The 17,745-nt window shown below is 43.7% G+C and overlaps 1 protein-coding gene across 4 annotated transcripts in view; it reads right to left on the reverse strand.

The window, feature by feature from the left end:
* Positions 1-17,745, reverse strand: part of Trappc9 (trafficking protein particle complex 9) — a 473,194-nt gene that overhangs the window by 351,288 nt on the left and 104,161 nt on the right. For all 4 annotated transcript variants that reach the window (XM_027403774.2, XM_027403775.2, XM_027403773.2 and 1 more), the window contains 4 exons: positions 15,224-15,309; positions 13,749-13,875; positions 10,201-10,333; positions 3,762-3,925 (listed from right to left, as the gene is read on the reverse strand). In XM_027403774.2, coding sequence (XP_027259575.1) covers positions 3,762-3,925; positions 10,201-10,333; positions 13,749-13,875; positions 15,224-15,309 — 510 coding nt within the window. The remainder of the gene's footprint in view (positions 1-3,761; positions 3,926-10,200; positions 10,334-13,748; positions 13,876-15,223; positions 15,310-17,745) is intronic.

A 17,745-nucleotide genomic window follows, 5' to 3' on the forward strand; every position in this document is an offset into this window, starting at 1 on the left:
AGGCAAAACAGATTGACTTCTGCAATCCTAAACAGACAGGATACAGAAGGAAGAGATACAGAAGGAAGCAACAGAGAGAAGTGCAAACTGTGGAGTACAGGTAACTAGGATACAGGACTCTGAAATCAATAAAGTACAAGCAAAGGAAACAATACAAAGAATCAAGGTAACAAAGAGTTGGTTCTTCGAAGAAATCAACAAGATAGACAAACCTTTATCCAAGCTAACCAAAAGGCAGAGAGAGAACATGCAAATTAACAAAATCAGAAATGAAAAGGGGGAAATAAAAACGGACACTGAAGAAATCCAGACAATCTTCAGGTCATACTTTGAAAACCTGTACTCCACAATATTTGAAATTTTAAGGAAATGAACAATTTTCTGGATAGACATCACTTACCAAAATTAACAAGAACAGATAAGCAATTTAAATGGACCTATAGCCCCTAATGAAATAGAGGCAGTCATCAAAAGTCTCCCAACCAAAAAAAGCACAGGGCCAGATGGCTTCAGTGCAGAATTCTACCAGAAATTCAAAGAAGCAATAATACCAATTCTCCTCAAAGTGTTCCACACAAAAGAAGCAGAAGGTTAGTTGCCAAACTCTTTTTACCAGGTTACAATTACCTTGGTACCCAAGCCACACAAAGACACAACTAAGAAAGAGAACTACAGACCAATCTCCCTCATGAACATTTATGCAAAAATACTCAACAAAATACTGGCATATCGAATCCAAGAACAAATCAGAGAAATCATCCAACACGATCAAGTAGGCTTAATCCCAGGGATGCAGGGATGGTTCATTAATCCCAGGGATGCAGGGATGGTTCAACATACAAAAATCCATCAATGAAATCCTCCATATAAACAAACCGCAAAAGAAAAACCACATGATCATCTCACTAGGTGCTGAAAAAGCCTTTGACAAAATCCAACACCCCTTCATGATAAAGGTCCTAGAAAGATCAGGGATAACAGGATCATACCTGAACATAATAAAAAAAAATAAACAGTAAACCAACATCCAACATCAAACTAAATGGGAGAGAAACTTCAACGTGATTCCTCTAAAATCAGGAACAAGTCAAGGCTTCCCACTCTCTCCATATCTCTTCAATATTATAAGTTCTAGCTAGAGGAATAAGACAACAAAGGAGATCAAAGGGACATAAATTGGAAAGAAAGAAGTCAAACTTTCACAATTTGCAAATGATATGATAGTTTACATAAGTGAACTGAAAAACTCTACCAGGGAACTCCTACAGCTGATAAACACCTTCAGCAAAGTGGCAGGATACAAGCTTAACTCAAAACAATAAGTAGCCCTACTATATACAGACAATAAATGAGCAGAGAAAGAAATCAGAGAAACATCACCCTTTACAATAGCCACAAACAACATAAAATATCTTGGGGTAACTCTAACCAAACATGTGAAAGACCTGTATGACAAGAACTTTGAGTCTTTAAAGAAATAAATTAAAGAAGATACCAGAAAATGGAAAGATCTCCCATGCTCTTGGATAGGTAGGTTCAACATAGTAAAAATGGCAATCTTAACAAAAGGAATCTACAGATTCAATGCAATCCCCATCAAAATCCCAGCACAATTCTTCACAGACCTTGAAAGAACAATAATCAACTTTATATGGAAAAAGAAAAGAACCAGGATAGCCAAAACATCAGTAAAGGAACTTCTGGAGGCATCACCATCCCTGACTTCAAGCTCTATTACAGAGCTATAGTCCTGAAAACAGCTTGGTATTGGCACAAAAATAGACAGGTAGACCAATGGAATCAAATTGAAAACCTTGATATTAACCCACACACACCTATAAACACCTGATTTTTGACAAAAAGCTGAAATTATACAATGGAAAAAGGAAAGCATCTTCAACAAATGGTGCTGGCACAACTGGATGCTGGCATGTAGACAACTACAGGTAGATCCATATTTATTGCCATACATAAATTTTAAGTCCAAATGGATCAAAGAACTCAATATAAATCCAGCCATGCTGAACCTCTTAAAAGAGAGAGATGGAAGTACCCTTGAATTAATTGGTACAGGAGACTGCTTCCTGAACATAATGCCAGTAGCACAGGCACTGAGATCCACAATTAATAAATGGGACCTCCTAAAACTGAGAAGCTTCTATAAGGCAAAGGACACAGTCAGCAAGACAAAACAGAATGGGAAAAGATATGCACCAACCCCACATCTGACAGAGGGCTGATCTCCAAAATTTACAAAGAACTCAAGAAGCTAGTCACCAAAACACCAAATAATCCAATCAAAAAGTGGGGTACAGAACTAAATAGAGAATTCTCAATAGAGGAGTCTAAAATGGCTGATAGACACTTAAGAAAGTACTCAACATCCTTAGCCATCGGGGAAATACAAATCAAAACAACTCTGAGATACCATCTTACTCCTGTCAGAATGGCTAAAATCAAAAACACCAATGACAGATTATGCTGGAGAGGATGTGGAGAAAGGTGAACACTCCTCCAATGCTGGTGGGAGTGCCAACTTGTACAGCCACTTGGAAATCAATATGGCGACTACTCAAGAAAATGGGAATGAATCTACCACAAGATCCAGAAATTCTACTCTTAGGCATATACACAAAGGATGTACATTCATACAACAAGGACATCTGTTCAACTATATTCACAGCAGCATTATTTGTAATAGCCAGAACCTGGAAGCAACCTAGATTCCCCTCAACTGACGAATGGATAGAGAAAATGTGTACATTTACACAATGGAGTACTACTTAGCGGGGGAAAAAAAACAATGGAATCTTGAAATTTGCAGGCAAATGGATGGAACTAGAAGAAACCGTCCTGAGCAAGGTAACCCAGTCACAAAAAGACAAACATGGTATGTACTCACTCATATATGGATTTTAGACATAGAGCAAAGGATTGCCAGCCTACAATTCACACAGCCAGAGAAGCTAGGAAACAAGGAGGACCCGAAGAGAGACATACATGTTCCCCTGGAGAAGGGAAAAAGGACAAGATCACCTGAGCAAACTGGGAGCATGGCAGGAGGGGAGAGGGAGCTAGGAGAAAGAGAAGGGGAGAAGAAGAGGGGAGAGGAGGACATGAGGGAGCAGGAGGTTGATTCGGGAGAATAGAGGAGAGCGAGACAACAGATACCATAACAGAGGGAGGAGACCTAATAGGTTTAAAGAGAAATCTGACACTAGGGAAATGTCCAGAGATCCACAAGGATGACACCAACTAACAATCTAATTTAAATTTAAAAAAAATAGAAAAAAAGAAAAAAACTGACAGTTGTTGCTCTTTGTAGACTGACCATGCTATAGATGACAGTCACACATCCAAGAATATATGACAGCATAGATTGGACTTAATGAATTTTTTACCAAAAAGACAAATTGGATGGGTATGAAGGTGGGGTGGATCTAGGAAGGGTTTGGGTAAATATAATGGAATACACTGCACAAAACTAGAGTTTAAAAAAATGCTATTTTTAAAAGTTTTGTCACCTAGATTACAGTTTTCTTTCATTCATCAATGCCAACAAATTCCTTCAAGGATCAGTCAAAGCCTATAACCAACTTTCTTAAATTCCAAGCACCAGGTGAAGAACCTGGCACCAAGGGACACTGAAGAGAGCAGCACTAGACTTTCTGGTTACTCAGCCACACTTTGGGTAGCCAGCATTAGCTCTCTACAACATGTTGTCTGTTACTGAGCACACAGATGGTCCCCATGCCACCTACCCTTGGTGGTGAGAAGCTTGGAGGTGACTTCCAGCTGCTCCAGGGGCTCTAGTCCAATGTTCTCCAAGGTAATAACCAGCTGCTGAGTTTCTCCATTGTAAAGCTGGACAGACACGTTGGTTGTTATTTCATCACCAGAAGAAGGCTGCAATGAATGTGCAGACCTAAAATCACAGAAATGACAGGAAGAAAAATAAGGGAAAAAGAAGGGAACACATTAAGGGAACACTACCAGCCACACATTAAGACCATTCACAGAGGAACACACTTGAGAAGAGACTAGACACCCTGGCTGTGTACATAGGGTTTGGTGCTCAATTCTCTCTCTCTCTCTCTCTCTCTCTCTCTCTCTCTCTCTCTCTCTCTCTATCTCTCTCTCTCTCTCTCTCTCTCTCTCTCTCTCTCTCTCTCTCTCTCTCTCTCACACACACACACACACAACTGCGGTGTTACAGAGTGATAGAAGTAGATGGAAAGTGAGGCTCCAGGCTCCAAGTGGTCTAACCCTGCCTCCACTCTGAGCTCACATGGGGTGAGGCCATCAAGGGCAGGCATCTTTTACTGTTTGCCATTCAGTATCACACAGGTGGAGAGCATGCAGGAGCAGCCATCAGCTATAAGTGATTTCCACGATTAAGTCCTTCTCCTATGTTTACAACATATTACAGTGTAGACCCACTTGAATAACCATTTTTTAATGCAGAAAATTACCTCAGAAAAATTAAGATGTACACATTTTTAAAAAGTAGATGTTAACTTTGAGTCATTCCCATAGGAATCTCTCCCCCAGTCCCTCTTCTGCTCTGTGCTCCTAGCTCCCTATGAGCAGGCTGCCCAGGTCTTCCCCCTGGGATCTCAGAGACAACAGAGAGCACTGTGTGCTTTATTGAACACTATAGGATGCTAAAACAAAGTAGTGAGGCAGATGCCATCCCATGAAGCTATAATAAAATTCAAGAAAACTAAGGTTGCTCTTGAGATGGCTGGAGGAACACCTGGAGTATCAAGTCCTTCCCTCCTTGTGTGATGGCAGAAGTGAGCTTTGAGATGGCCAAACTGGTGGGCAGGTGACACAGGGCCTTTCCCCCAGCAGGCTCATCCTCCCTGGTAACAAATCTTTTATTGGTTTCCCCTAGGACCTGTCCCATCCTTCTCCTGGACTGAACACTAAGGGCCTCCAAGGTGGGGGAGGTACCTGTCCACTTTTCTCTGTGGCTATAAAGTGGTCAGGGGACAAGCTGAAGCCTGTGTCACTCCTAATCCAGTTCCCTCCAGGTTCCTAGGAACTACTAAGAACAGTGGGGACTACGGCAAGGCCTTTGAGCTGTCAGCTGAAAGCACCCACAGGAAAAAGGACAGAACACCTTTTGAAAGCTGAGGTAAGGTGTCCATACTACACCACCACCAAACCAAAAGGATCTGGCTGCCCCTCTGAACCAAGCGTAACTAAACTGTTCACCTGCTTTTTTTTTTTTTTTTTGCAGATTTTTTATTTGAATTAGAAACATTATTTTACATGACAATCCCAGTTCCCTCTCCCTCCCCACCTCCCCTGCCACCACCACCCCCAACTAAAACCCTACCTATCACATATCCTTTCTGCTCCCCCTGGATGGTGAGGCCTTCCATAGGGTGTCATCCTATCCTTTGGGATAGGGACTAGGCCCACCCCTGTGTGTCTTGGCTCAGGGAGTATTCCTCTATGTGGAATGGGCTCCCAGAGTCCACACCTATGCTAGGGATAAATACTGAACTACTACAGGAGATCCCGTAGATTTCCAAGGTTTCCTCACTGAAACCCATGTTCTTGGGGTCTGGATCAGTCCCATGCTGGTATCCCAGCTATCAGTCTGGGGACCAAGAGCTCCCCGATATTCGGGTCAGCTGTTTCTGTGGGTTTCACCAGCCTGGTCTGGACCCCTTTGCTCTTCACTCATCCTTCTCTGCAACTGGATTTTACTCACCTGATTTTTAATCTATGAGCAGTTTAGGAAACTTGCAGAGTTAAGCCAACTCCACTGAGACCCCATTTTAAACATCTCCATCTTCCTCTTCGTGTAATCCATAAGACCAAACTATGCTCATCCCTGCTGCCACTGGTAGATTCTCTCCACAGGCCTGAGTGTCTTTTCCAAATAGTCCAGAGAAGAGGAGTCAGACACTATAACTATGGCTTCTCTCCCTCGGCATGGTGTTTCGGAGGTACATCTATGGCAAAGCAGTATCAGGAGCTGACTCATTTTTACTGCTGAGAGAGCAGTGCTCCACGGTCCAATTGTGATAGACATGTAAGTCCTTGCCACTATGTAACTATCAGGTACAAGTTTTGGCAGCAGTGTATCATCTCTCTCATCTCTGGTAGATACCTAAGAGAGGACTAGGTCAGTCATTAAACTCATGTTTGATCTTTTAAAAGACTGCCCAACTATCCTCCCAATGGCACACTACTTTACATCCCATCAGCAGCCCATGAGGCTCTAGCTTCTGCAATCTCTTACCAGCCTGGCTGTTGCCTGTCTTCTGATCATAGCCACTACAGTGGGTGTGAGCTGCCACCTCTGGTAGGGGTGGGGGCAGCACCAAAGAGACTAAGCGTTCCAAGTACCCTTCCAGGTTGCTACATTGTGTCCTTTGTGCTGAGAGAATTATTCAGATCGCTGGCCAGTTTTTTAATTGGGTTGTTTGTCTTCTTCATACTGAGTTTTTAAAGTTCTTTATATGAATACAGCTCTAGCAGATCTGTGCTGGGCAGACTTTCTTCCAACCCATGAATTGTCTTTTAATTTACCTAATGCATCTTTGGAAGAACAACTGTCTTTTCACTGTGATGTGGTCCCAGTTGTCAAGGCTTTATCTTATGGATCCTAACCCAAGATCAAGAGTCTGTCTTCTAAAAATGTGGATCTTCCAGCTCCTGCAGTCAGATCAGTGGTCCCTTTTGAATTAGCTTTTTCTATTTTATTTCCCCCTGCACCCACCCCTCTCTTCCACCTGCACTCCCTCCATAGCCAGCTGCTCACATGCCCATGGCACACCTGCTGCCTCCTCCTTGCCTATCTTGTAGCTTCAGATGGTCGGGGTGAAGGCTGCCTGTCATTCTCTCCCATTTGACAAGCACAGGGCCAGGACAGCCACATTCACTGGCATAGCCTTGCCATGAAGAACACTGCTAGGCAAGTGAAAAGGATCTACCAAATCGTTGGGGAAATTCCAAGACACGTTTTATAACTGCGGCACTGGATATTCACCACTATTTACAGGAGCCAACAAACAACTGGCTGTGGGATTCTGAGGTATCTGAGATGCGCATTTTTAAATCACTTAAAATTACAATTTTTACACCTGTGCTCTAGCCCCGCCCAGTAAGTGTTACTCCCACCCTCATCAAAGAAGCTTCTTCTGCAGCAGATAGGATCATTACAGAAAGCCACAGCTGTTAAAAGTGCAGAGAACACCGACACCCTCGATATATCTACAACACAACCTCTATACCAAGGGCTCAAGAAATAGCTTGGAAGAAGGGGTGGTGATGTCTCCAGAAGTTCCTTTATTGTACAGGGTTGTTTCAGCTATCCTGGGTTTTTTGTTTGTCCATATAAAATTGAGTGTTATTCTTTCAAGGTCTGTAAAGAATTGTGCTAGGATTTTGATGGGGATTGCATTGAATCTGTAGATTGCTTTTGGTAAGATTGCCATTTTTACTATGTTGATCCTACCTATCCAAGAGCATGGGAGATCTTTTCATTTTCTGATATCTTCTTTATTTCTTTAAAGACTCAAAGTTCTTGTTATACAGGTCTTTCACTTGTTTGGTTAGAGTTACCCCAAGATATTTTATGTTGTTTGTGGCTATTGTAAAGGGTGATGTTTCTCTGATTTCTTTCTCTGCTCATTTATTGTCTGTATATAGTAGGGTTACTTATTGTTTTGAGTTAAGCTTGTATCCTGCCACTTTGCTGAAGGTGTTTATCAGCTGTAGGAGTTCCCTAGTAGAGTTTTTTGGTTCACTTATGTAAACTATCATATCATCTGCAAATTGTGAAAGTTTGACTTCTTTCCAATTTGTATCTCCTTGATCTCCTTTTGTTGTCTCACTGCTCTAGCTAGAACTTCAAGTATAAATATTGAAGAGATATAGAGTGGACAGCCTTTTCTTGTTCCTGATTTTACAGGAAACACATTGAGTTTCTCTCCCTTTAGTTTAATGCTGGCTGTTGGCTTGCTGTATATTGCCTTTATTAGTTTAGGTACATTCGCTCCTGTTATCCCTGATCTCTCTAGGGCCTTTATCATGAAGCGGTGTTGGGTTTTGTCAAAGGCTTTTTCAGCACCTAGTGAGATGATCATGTGGTTTTTCTTTTGCAGTTTGTTTATATGGTGGATTCCATTAATGGATTTTTGTTTGTTGAACCATCCCTGCATCCCTGGGATGAAGCCTACTTGATCATGGTGGATGATTTTCTGATGTGTTCTTGGACTCAATTTGCCAGTATTTTATTGATTATTTTTGCATCAATGTTCATGAGGGAGATTGGTCTATAGTTCTCTTAGTTGTGTCTTTGTGTGGTTTGGGTACCAAGGTAGTTGTAGCCTTGTAAAAAAAAAGTTTGGCAATGACCTTCTGCTTCTATTGTGTGGAACAATGTGAGGAGTATTGGTATTATTGCTTCTTTGAATTTCTGGTAGAATTCTGCACTGAAACCATCTGGCCCTAGGCTTTTTTTGGTTGGGAGACTTTTGATGACTGCTTCTATTTCATTAGGGGTTATAGGTCTATTTAAATTGCTTATCTGTTCTTGATTTAATTTTGGTAGGTGATATCTATCCAAGAAAATGTCCATTTCCAAAAAAGGGGAGGGAAAAATTGCAAGCGCTACAGGACCAAAAAGTCTGCTGTGAGGTCCTATCTTCCATATATGATGGGAATGCTGACACTCTTGAAACCTGAACAATGACACTAGCTGACATACCAAAGTAGGATAGGGGAAATCTCACTGGGCCCCACCACTAGATAAGGAGCTATAAGCAATTAATGATTGCTGATAGAGGGAGAATTAGTCTTCCCCAGGGATGAGCCCCAATTGGTTATTCAATACTAAGTGACCAGTGCTAAAAACAGACACTTTCAGAATATTGTATTTGTGTGTGTGTGTGTGTGTGTGTGTGTGTGTGTGTGTGTGTGTGTGTGTAAAATACAAAGAAAAAGAAGCCATTAATTTGGGGTCAGGGAATGAGACATAGGAGGGATTAGAAGGAGGACAGGGAAGAGGAGAAACGGTAAACCATTTTAACTTAAAATTTTAAATTACATTGTTTAAAGAATTTGTAATTTGTAATGCAGAAAGAAAGCTTTTGTTACATATGTGGTTACAAAACAGAAAATACCACTATATATAATGCAGTGTGTTCTAACTATTCATGGATAGGGGTTACTTTGTATATAAGCAGAAGCTACTCCTTCCAACCCCAGAATGTATTTTTTAAAAAGAGGCTGACTAAGAACTGCAAAGCAAGACCACAAAGCCCTGAGCAGCTGCTCTGGCCTCCTAGGCTTGCTTCTTTTCATGCTTTCCCTCGAATGTTACTAAATAAATAAATAAATAAATAAATAAACAGCTTTTTTTTTTAAGAAAACCATTTTTTAACAATCATAAGAATCCCCCACCCTCACCACTGTGTGTGGGGTGGGGGTGGGGGGTTGTTGTTGCAGGCATATGGAGAACAGACCCAGAAGTCAACATCAGATGTCTTCCTCCATCTCAGTATACCTTATTGATTTGTTTTTGTCTGTTTTTGATTTTTAAATACAGGGCTCTTGGTGAATGTGGAGCTTGCCATTTCAGCTAGGCCGACTATCAGTGAACAACACCTAGGATCTTATCTCTGTCTGGTGCCCTGGTCTTATAGGTATGTGCCTCTAGGCCTGGCTTTTTACAGTGGTGCTGGGAATCCCTCATGTGAGTGCACAGCAAGCATTTTACCCCCTGAGCCTTCTCCCTAGGCCCCAAGAGTTTTTCTTAAACAGCCATAAAACCTTACATGTTTTTTGGGATTCCAATTCTAACAGCTAATTGTGCCTTAGCTATGATGAGAAAGGGCTCAACTGCATTCTTACATATTTGCAGAAACCATATTAACCCTTTGGCCCCTTAAGGTTCTTCTGCCATATTTTCTGCCTTATCCAAGTTAGATGAACCCCAACCCTTTATGCTATTTTTAAGAAATGCATAACCACTCCTTTTTTTTTTTTTTTTTTTGATTTTTCAAGACAGGGTTTCTCTATATAGCTTTGGAGCCTATCCTGGCACTCACTCTGGAGACCAGGCTGGCCTCGAACTCACAGAGATCCCCCTGCCTCTGCCTCCCAAGTGCTGGGTAACCACTCTTTCTAAGACCCATTCCTTCCGGTCACAAACCCCTGCACCCTCAGGCCCCCTACCTTGGCAGTGATGTGCTAATCTGCAGTCTTGGCAAAGCAGGAATGACTTCCACCGTGGAGCCACTGGTTTTCACTCCTGGGAGGTTGTCTAGCAGGCAGTCGCTGAAGACCCCAAAGACTGTGGTGTGATAACCTGCAACACAGGCAGCAAGTTCACACCTCTTGGCAAGGCTTTGCAACATATACCCCTAATAACATTACAGAGACCACAAAGAGAATGCCAACCCCCCCCAACACCCAAGCTCCCCATACCACTCCCTATACCCCAAAGACCCTGGCTGTTCTTGGATATAATGAAGCTGACAACACCATCTGTGCCCTATTTCCCACAGTGGGCCAGGTCCTTAAAAGAGCCCTCCCCATGTACTTCCAACCCTTAGAGCTTAGCAATCACCAGCTCAGCTCTTTGCTAATAAACCTTTCAAACGTAGCATCTCTAACCTGATAATGACAGTTAATCTTCCTTTCCAAGGCATGATGTGACTTCACAAGCATTTGAAAAATACTTTAGAACCCTCTGTTGAGAGATGAAGGTTCAAAAGCCAACTATTGTCATTACAGCTGCTTCACAATATGTCAACTCAACCATGTGTGTGCAAGGACCACAGTTTAAGATCAGCACAGGGCCCGTGCAAAAGGAAAAGGCTTGTGAGCTAGATAAGCACTTGAAATTGTTTAAGCAAAGCTTTAAAATGGCCTTTGAAGCTGGGCGTTGGTGGCGCCCAGCAATCGGGAGGCAGAGGCAGGCTGATCTCTGAAATTTCAAAAGATGATTCTGTAAATAGTATTTGCTGTGTGGCAAATGTAAACGGTGGCCAGCAGCTAGATTGGTAACTTTTCTGTATTATATGTCATAGTGGGGCAATGAAGTTATTCCCTAGGGAGGAGCCATTCTCCTTCCCCATAGCAGCACTCACTCTGTGGCTGGAGCAGCACTAGGCATCTCTTTCCAGACACTGTAGCCACACCCATTCCCTGGCCCAGTCACACCCCTCAACACAGCAACTACACATACACCCTGCTACAGCAGCCTCCATACACCCTCCCCAACACAACGCCACCCCTTCTCACCCTGAGCTTCTCAAAGTCTTCTTTCTATGCTGTTTATCTTACACTCAGGAGTCCCCTCTGACACTATAATACCTGCAGGCCCTCCTCTGTGTAAAACCTGATATGATTCTATGAAGCCCTCCTTACTTCATAATTCTTAGTTAAAAATCAGTTTCCTTTGCCTAAGACATAGCCAGTGCTTAAAACCATGGCCACATAAACTCTCACCCAGTGACAATGTTTAGTGCAGATGAGGATGATATATGCTAACCCAGGCAGCTAAGGCTCACCAAAAGTAAGTGCTGATGCCATGGAAAACTAAGGTCTGCTCCAGGTTCTCACACTTGCTGAGACACACTAGCTTCTGTCTTGTCCCTGGACAAGCCAGTCATGCCTGACTTCCCATCATGGTCACAATTCAGCCTGTGTCCTTCCTACCTGGACTCTCTGGGGACAGACATTAGATCTTTGAAGCCCTAGCCCACAGCCTGTGGTCTGGTGGCTCTGAAGCCTGTCTGACCAGCCTCCTCTCTGTATAAACACAGCGGCTCCCCTAAAATCCCAGGGGACAATGGATGAATTTGAGGATGTTTCTCAAGGATCCCATGATGCCCATTTCCTTCCAGCCCCATCACTACCTGCCCTCACCCTAACTACCTCCCTCTGGCCACCCTACTCCCCAGAAATGCCAGGTCTCAAACAGACAACCTTGGAGAAGCTGTGCTCGCTGACTGGAGTCTCTGCCTATACATTTCTTCTGTTCTGTTTGAAACATAAGGGTCATCTGCCAGGGCAGCCTCTGATGTCCACCTCTCTGCTGGGTCACTTAGTTCTCACATGTGCATCTCCACCCATCCATCTTAGTTAGCACTAGCTGAGATACACCTAATTGTCCAGCAGGCAACGTCTTTCCCAGGCAACACATACGTGCTGATGCTGTTGAGCTATGGTCAAGACTGCCAAGGCTAAGAAAGAAGCCACCCCTGGTGTCATAGAAAATAAGGTATCCAGAGTCTCGTGGGAAGATCATGGGGACACTGTGAGCGAACAAATCAAGATAGTCGGCTAAGGAAGAATGGTAAGGTTCAGTGGGCAGGTATGCTGTGAGTACCATCAAGAACCTTATGACATTCAAGTGAAACCTTCTAAGAAAGGAGGACAAGGACACTGGGTTGGGGTGGTCTAGGGCTCAGGAATGTGCCTTGAAACAAGACAGGACAAAGGGTAAGGCTTTTGACCAACTGATGGGAGGATAAGGACTTCAGTATGGAAGGTAGGCCCATCAGCAAGTATGCTGGAAGTCCTCATGATCTGTGATAAACCCTGTGAGACAGTCATGATCTGACAGACAGAAAACAGCCATGCAGGTGACAGGAAGTAGTGTCTCATGCAGAATTAACAGTGAGGTCTAGGAGCTGCTTAGGGCAAATGGCCCATAAAGACATGTCATTGAGATGGGAGCCACTAAGAGAAAGGCCACTTTAGGGAGGAGAGGTGGGGTTCCTAGGGCAAGATGGTGTATATAAAGAGCCCATGGGACATCTGAGGAAATGGCAAGCAAGGGAGACCATAAGCATGCATGGCAGGACTGACGGCAGGAAAAAGTCCCCAGGCTTGGTAGAGTTAAGAGGCAAGAAGAGGAAAGGGAGAAAAACAAGAAAGGAGGAGGTGAAGAGTCCAGGAAAAGGGCTTGCCATGCAAGCCTGATGGCCTGAGTTCAATACAAAGCACACATAAAGGAATTAGGAAAGAACCATACATATATGCCACCCCCATACACATGTACACATCATGCAAATGCACATAATATTTTTTTTAAAAGAAACTAAGAAGAAAGGAGAACCAGGGACAAGGAGAGGGCAGGGGAAGCGGGGTAAGATAATGGAGGAAGGAGGGAATGGAACTGAGAAACCCTCAGGGCAGGGCATCAGGAATACAGCCTATAGAAATCAAGAGACCAAACAAGACCAAAGAGGAGGCACCATACCAAGGCTGACCTCTGTAGAAGGAAATTGATTAGTAAAAGACTAAACAGCAGGCCCAGCTTCCACCAGAACAGCACTGCTCCTGACCCTGGTGACAAGAGTTTTGGTAAATGTCAAGAGCTGGACGGTGAGCGTAAGTCATCAAGACATCACTGACAATATGGAGGTGAAGTGTACATGGGCACACAACGCTCTGAAAGGGGGTCCAGCAGTGCTGGAGGGGGTGTGGTGACACTGAGAGAAGCTGAGTTCGTACTGTCCCAGGGGAGAATGGCATGAAGGAGAAAAGCCAGAGGGAAGCCAGACAAGCCAAGGCACAGGATGGACCCTGCCCCCACAGTAGCACAGGAGCTACCCAGCCCTAGCACACCACATATCAAAACCAGTTTGGGGTTTTTTTCAACATGTCACTTTGGAAATAAATGCTATATTGTCGTTAGCTGGTTATGATCACAGGTCAGGTGACCAGCTCCAGGAGCAGTGATGCAGAAACCACCAAGGAATTCTCCTTACCATTCACAGTGATCATCCCTGTAGTCTGTGGGACCCCGACCAGTGTGACTGGGTACAAACCGGATTCTGCAGGAAGGGAAAGTGCTGCAGGAAGAGACTCAAACTCCACTCCACTGGTGAGGAGGCCCTGCAGGAGGTGAAGGAACACTGAGGAGGCACAGCACAGACCCATGCTGCACAGCCACTTCCTAATGAGCTCTTTGACATTCACCACAGGAACTGTGGGAATGAAAAGGCCAGCAGCTTTTCAAAACCCACAGAGAACTTCAAGGGAGACTAGTAAGAGCTGGACACCAGAGCAGGGTGGCCAGCAAAAACTCCAGCTGGGGTTAAGCTGTGTGTATTATCAAAAGATTCTTTGTTTTGCTGTTTCGAAAATGAGAATGTGGACCCAAAGAAAAATAAATTGCTTTCCAAACACAAAAGAAAAACATACAGTGTGGAGTTGATTTCTCTCCAGGGCATCTATTAATTATTTGCTCATCTCAGTGTAGAACAGGCACTGAGCATACTAGTGAACTACATGAGTCCCCGGCCTCAAGAAGCTGCTCCTTGACAGGCTGTAAAACACAGACATCAGTTCTCAGGAGGTTCTAGTCTGTGCAACATGACCATCTATTCACAAAAGCAAAGTCATGATCATTGTCACCCCTTGGAATGCATGTTGAACCCTGAATGAGCAAGTATGGTCTGCAAAGAGGCAACGGCTGAACAGCACGGGCATTATTATGATCTAGAAGGGAAAAAACACACACACACACACAAAAAAAAAAAAAAAAGAAAAAAGAAAATACTAGAAAATGAAAAGGAGAAATACCATTAACAAAGGTCACAAACATTTTGAAGTAAATTCACCACACACATGTGCAAGACTTCATGGCAGCTACAGAAACACAACCAGAACAAAGAGGACCTCATCAGGAGAAGAATTCCATGATTGTCCCAAATGGGATGGTTTTCCACAGTGCAATGGTCAAAACAGTAGGAACTTATCTTGGAAACAGGGGTGTGTACAGGGGCCTTGCTTGGTTCCCACATGAAGAGACTATATAAATCCCTTCCCCAGACAATCCAAGTTGGTGAGCTGTTCTGAGGGAAATGACTATAGAGTGAGTGACACCTTCCACAGAGTTCCAAATCAGAACAGCAGGGTCATGGCCATGCAGTATAAACATTGTTTTCTCACTTAAACCATGACCTGTACCAATTCTTGGGCCCTGACCTCCAGATGACTATTTCAAATTCATGTTCAATCAATTAAGATCAGTGTGTGCATAAATTGAAAGCTTGCTTGTAGATGCTCACACTACTGGGTGCCAAGATACAGGAATAATGAAGTGTGGCCTCCCCACACAGGAAGCTCACAGACCTTAGCTAAATGGGTGTAAAATCAGTGGGTGTATATATCCAACATTAAGCAAAAAGGTTTTTTCAATGGACAATAGGTTTTAGGTCAAATGATGGGTGGCACATACCATGTTTTCCACACGGAGCTCAAACGGCATTGGGTTGTACACCATCAGCTGAACTTCACACACATCTCCTTGAACCCACTGGAAGTCTACAAAACACATACAGAAGATTTCCAGGGTAAGTTTTGGTACCACTGTTATTCTCAGTTTGTTCCTCTGTCAATTTATCTGTCTAGCACCATGCACAAAACTGCCCCCAATGGTCTCTGAATGGCTCCCACTTGAGGTACATTGTTTTACTTGATCCAGAATGGCCCTGAGTCCATTTCTAAAGTTCCCACTCTACAGGTACTACAACTGAAGCTTAGGGTGGCACTATCAGTATCTGAGGTCACATGATAGGAAGTTAAGAGCTGTGGGGCCAACTATAGTCACAGCCAAAATGGCCCCTGATGGCCTTGGCCTATCCAGGCCATTACTTTGTTCCTGGGACAGCTGCTGACATTAGCAGCTGACAAGGCCTCACAAGGACATGAAGTCCTATCACAAATGACATGGAAATCCAGCAAGGTGTGATGGCTCTCATTCAAAACATCAACCCTCAAAGGTGCTGAAGCAGGAGCATTTAGAGTGAAGACAGGGTAGAAGACAGAAGACCCTGTTTCAAAACAAAGAAATCAGGAGACTCTGAACCCTGGCATACCCCAGCCCAGCAGCTGGGTTGTCCTGCTTCCTCACTTGGCTCTTCCAGAAGCACTTTGTGGCCATCATATTGGAACACTGGTAAGGTGCTTTGGGTTTTTTTCCCCCTAAAGAGCTGATTAGGAAAAGTATTACCCCATTTGTTGAGATGAAAATGTCAGAAGGGAGTTAAGGAAGCTAGAGTGGATTTCTCTTCTGTGGGGTGGGAATGCCAGGTCAGATGAAAATGTGGAACCATCTACCCAGGGATGAGAAAGACTCTGGTGACAGCTACAGAGCTTAAGCGAACATAGTGACACCCAGCACAGGGCACAGCACTACTGGTAGTCCAGGCTGTACATCCTAGAATCTAGTCCAGCTGCATTTCCCTGCTTCAGTCGTAAGAAGCTGTTGAAGCTTCTTTTTATGAAAACAGTCTGTGTTTTCAGAAGAGACCAAGGCAAACAGTGTCTAGCCAGCAGGCTTGTCAAAACTACATGCGGCCCAACCTGACATCATAAGCTTATTTAAAATATTATGGAATTGGCTTTTTGGTTTTTTGTTTTGTTTTGAGTGTGGAACTCAACTGGGGGTCTCTCAAATGTGAACTTTGTAGATGACAATGTCATATTCCAGTGTCAGGAAACAGATGGGCTGACCAACTCCAGTAGCTTGCACAGCTGCAGGGTGCTGAGACCATGGATGCCAGCTTCCCTGCTTGCAGGCATGGGGGAGGGAACCCTTCTTCATGAATGCCATGGAGGCACTTTGACAAAGAAGCCTCATTTCAGCTCCAAATGCATAATTTGGGGTGGGGAAATGAAATTTACATTCTATGGCTTCTAATGTCTTTCTGGAACTACCTTGATTAGTGAGTCCCTGCTGGAGGCCTGAAGACTGTGTCTTTGGCTTAATTTTCAAGTGTTTCTAACTGAATCTCCCAGTCTAACAGGAGAGTTATCATAGCATCAGGGATGTGGTACTAGAAATGTCCTTGGGGTTGGAGGAAGGGGATCCTGAGAACACTTTCTCAGTCCTTGCCATCCTTCATGTCTGTCTGTGGGTTATTGTGCTGTTTCTTGAGCTCTGCTCTTTGCAGAGAAATCACAGTCCAGGTATCAAGTTGGAGTATGACAGGATCAAGAGTCTCCTAGGTTTTTTGTTTGTTTTGAGACAGGGTCTTGTTTTTAAGTAGTCTAGATGCATGGGGCGATGGAAAAGTCAATGAGCCAGTGCTGGAAGCCCCCATCCTCTGTCTCCAATAAGATGAAGGGAGGTACTCCCATCAGGGGTTCTGCCAGAGCCCCACACAATGCAAAGGAACAACTGTCTTTCCCTCCTCCTGCCCATAATGTATGCTGAGTGGGAAGTGCCGCCCACCTGCCGTTCCTTGTTGTCATCCAGTGCACCTGATGGGACACTTCTCTCACTGCCATATGCTCTTCAGAACAGAGGAACAGGGGTAAAGAGCCTATATCTGGGGCTGGCATTTTCTTTTCTGATATAGAATGTCCTTTTGTATGCTATGGATATGTGTTGCTTTTATTGGTTTCTGAATAAAGCTGTTTTGGCCTATGTCAGGGCAGAACATAGCTAGGCAGGAAGTCGAAACAGAGTTACAGAGAGAAAGAAGGTGGAGTCAGTGAGAAGTCATGTAGCTGCTGAAAGAGTAAGATGTCAGAACATTACCAGTAAGTCACAGCCTCATGGAGATACACAGATCAGTAAAAATGGGTTAATTTAATTGTGAGAGCTAGTCAATAATATGCCTGAGCTATTGGTCAAACAATTATAATTAATAATAAGCCTCTGCTTATTCAGGAGCTGGCGGGTGAAGGAGAAACCTCCATTTACACTGTTTTTATTGGTTTGTTTGGTTTGGTCTGGTTTGTAGGGACAGGGTT

The sequence above is a fragment of the Cricetulus griseus genome, chromosome 2, assembly GCF_003668045.3.
Source record: "Cricetulus griseus strain 17A/GY chromosome 2, alternate assembly CriGri-PICRH-1.0, whole genome shotgun sequence".
Lineage (NCBI taxonomy): Eukaryota > Metazoa > Chordata > Mammalia > Rodentia > Cricetidae > Cricetulus > Cricetulus griseus.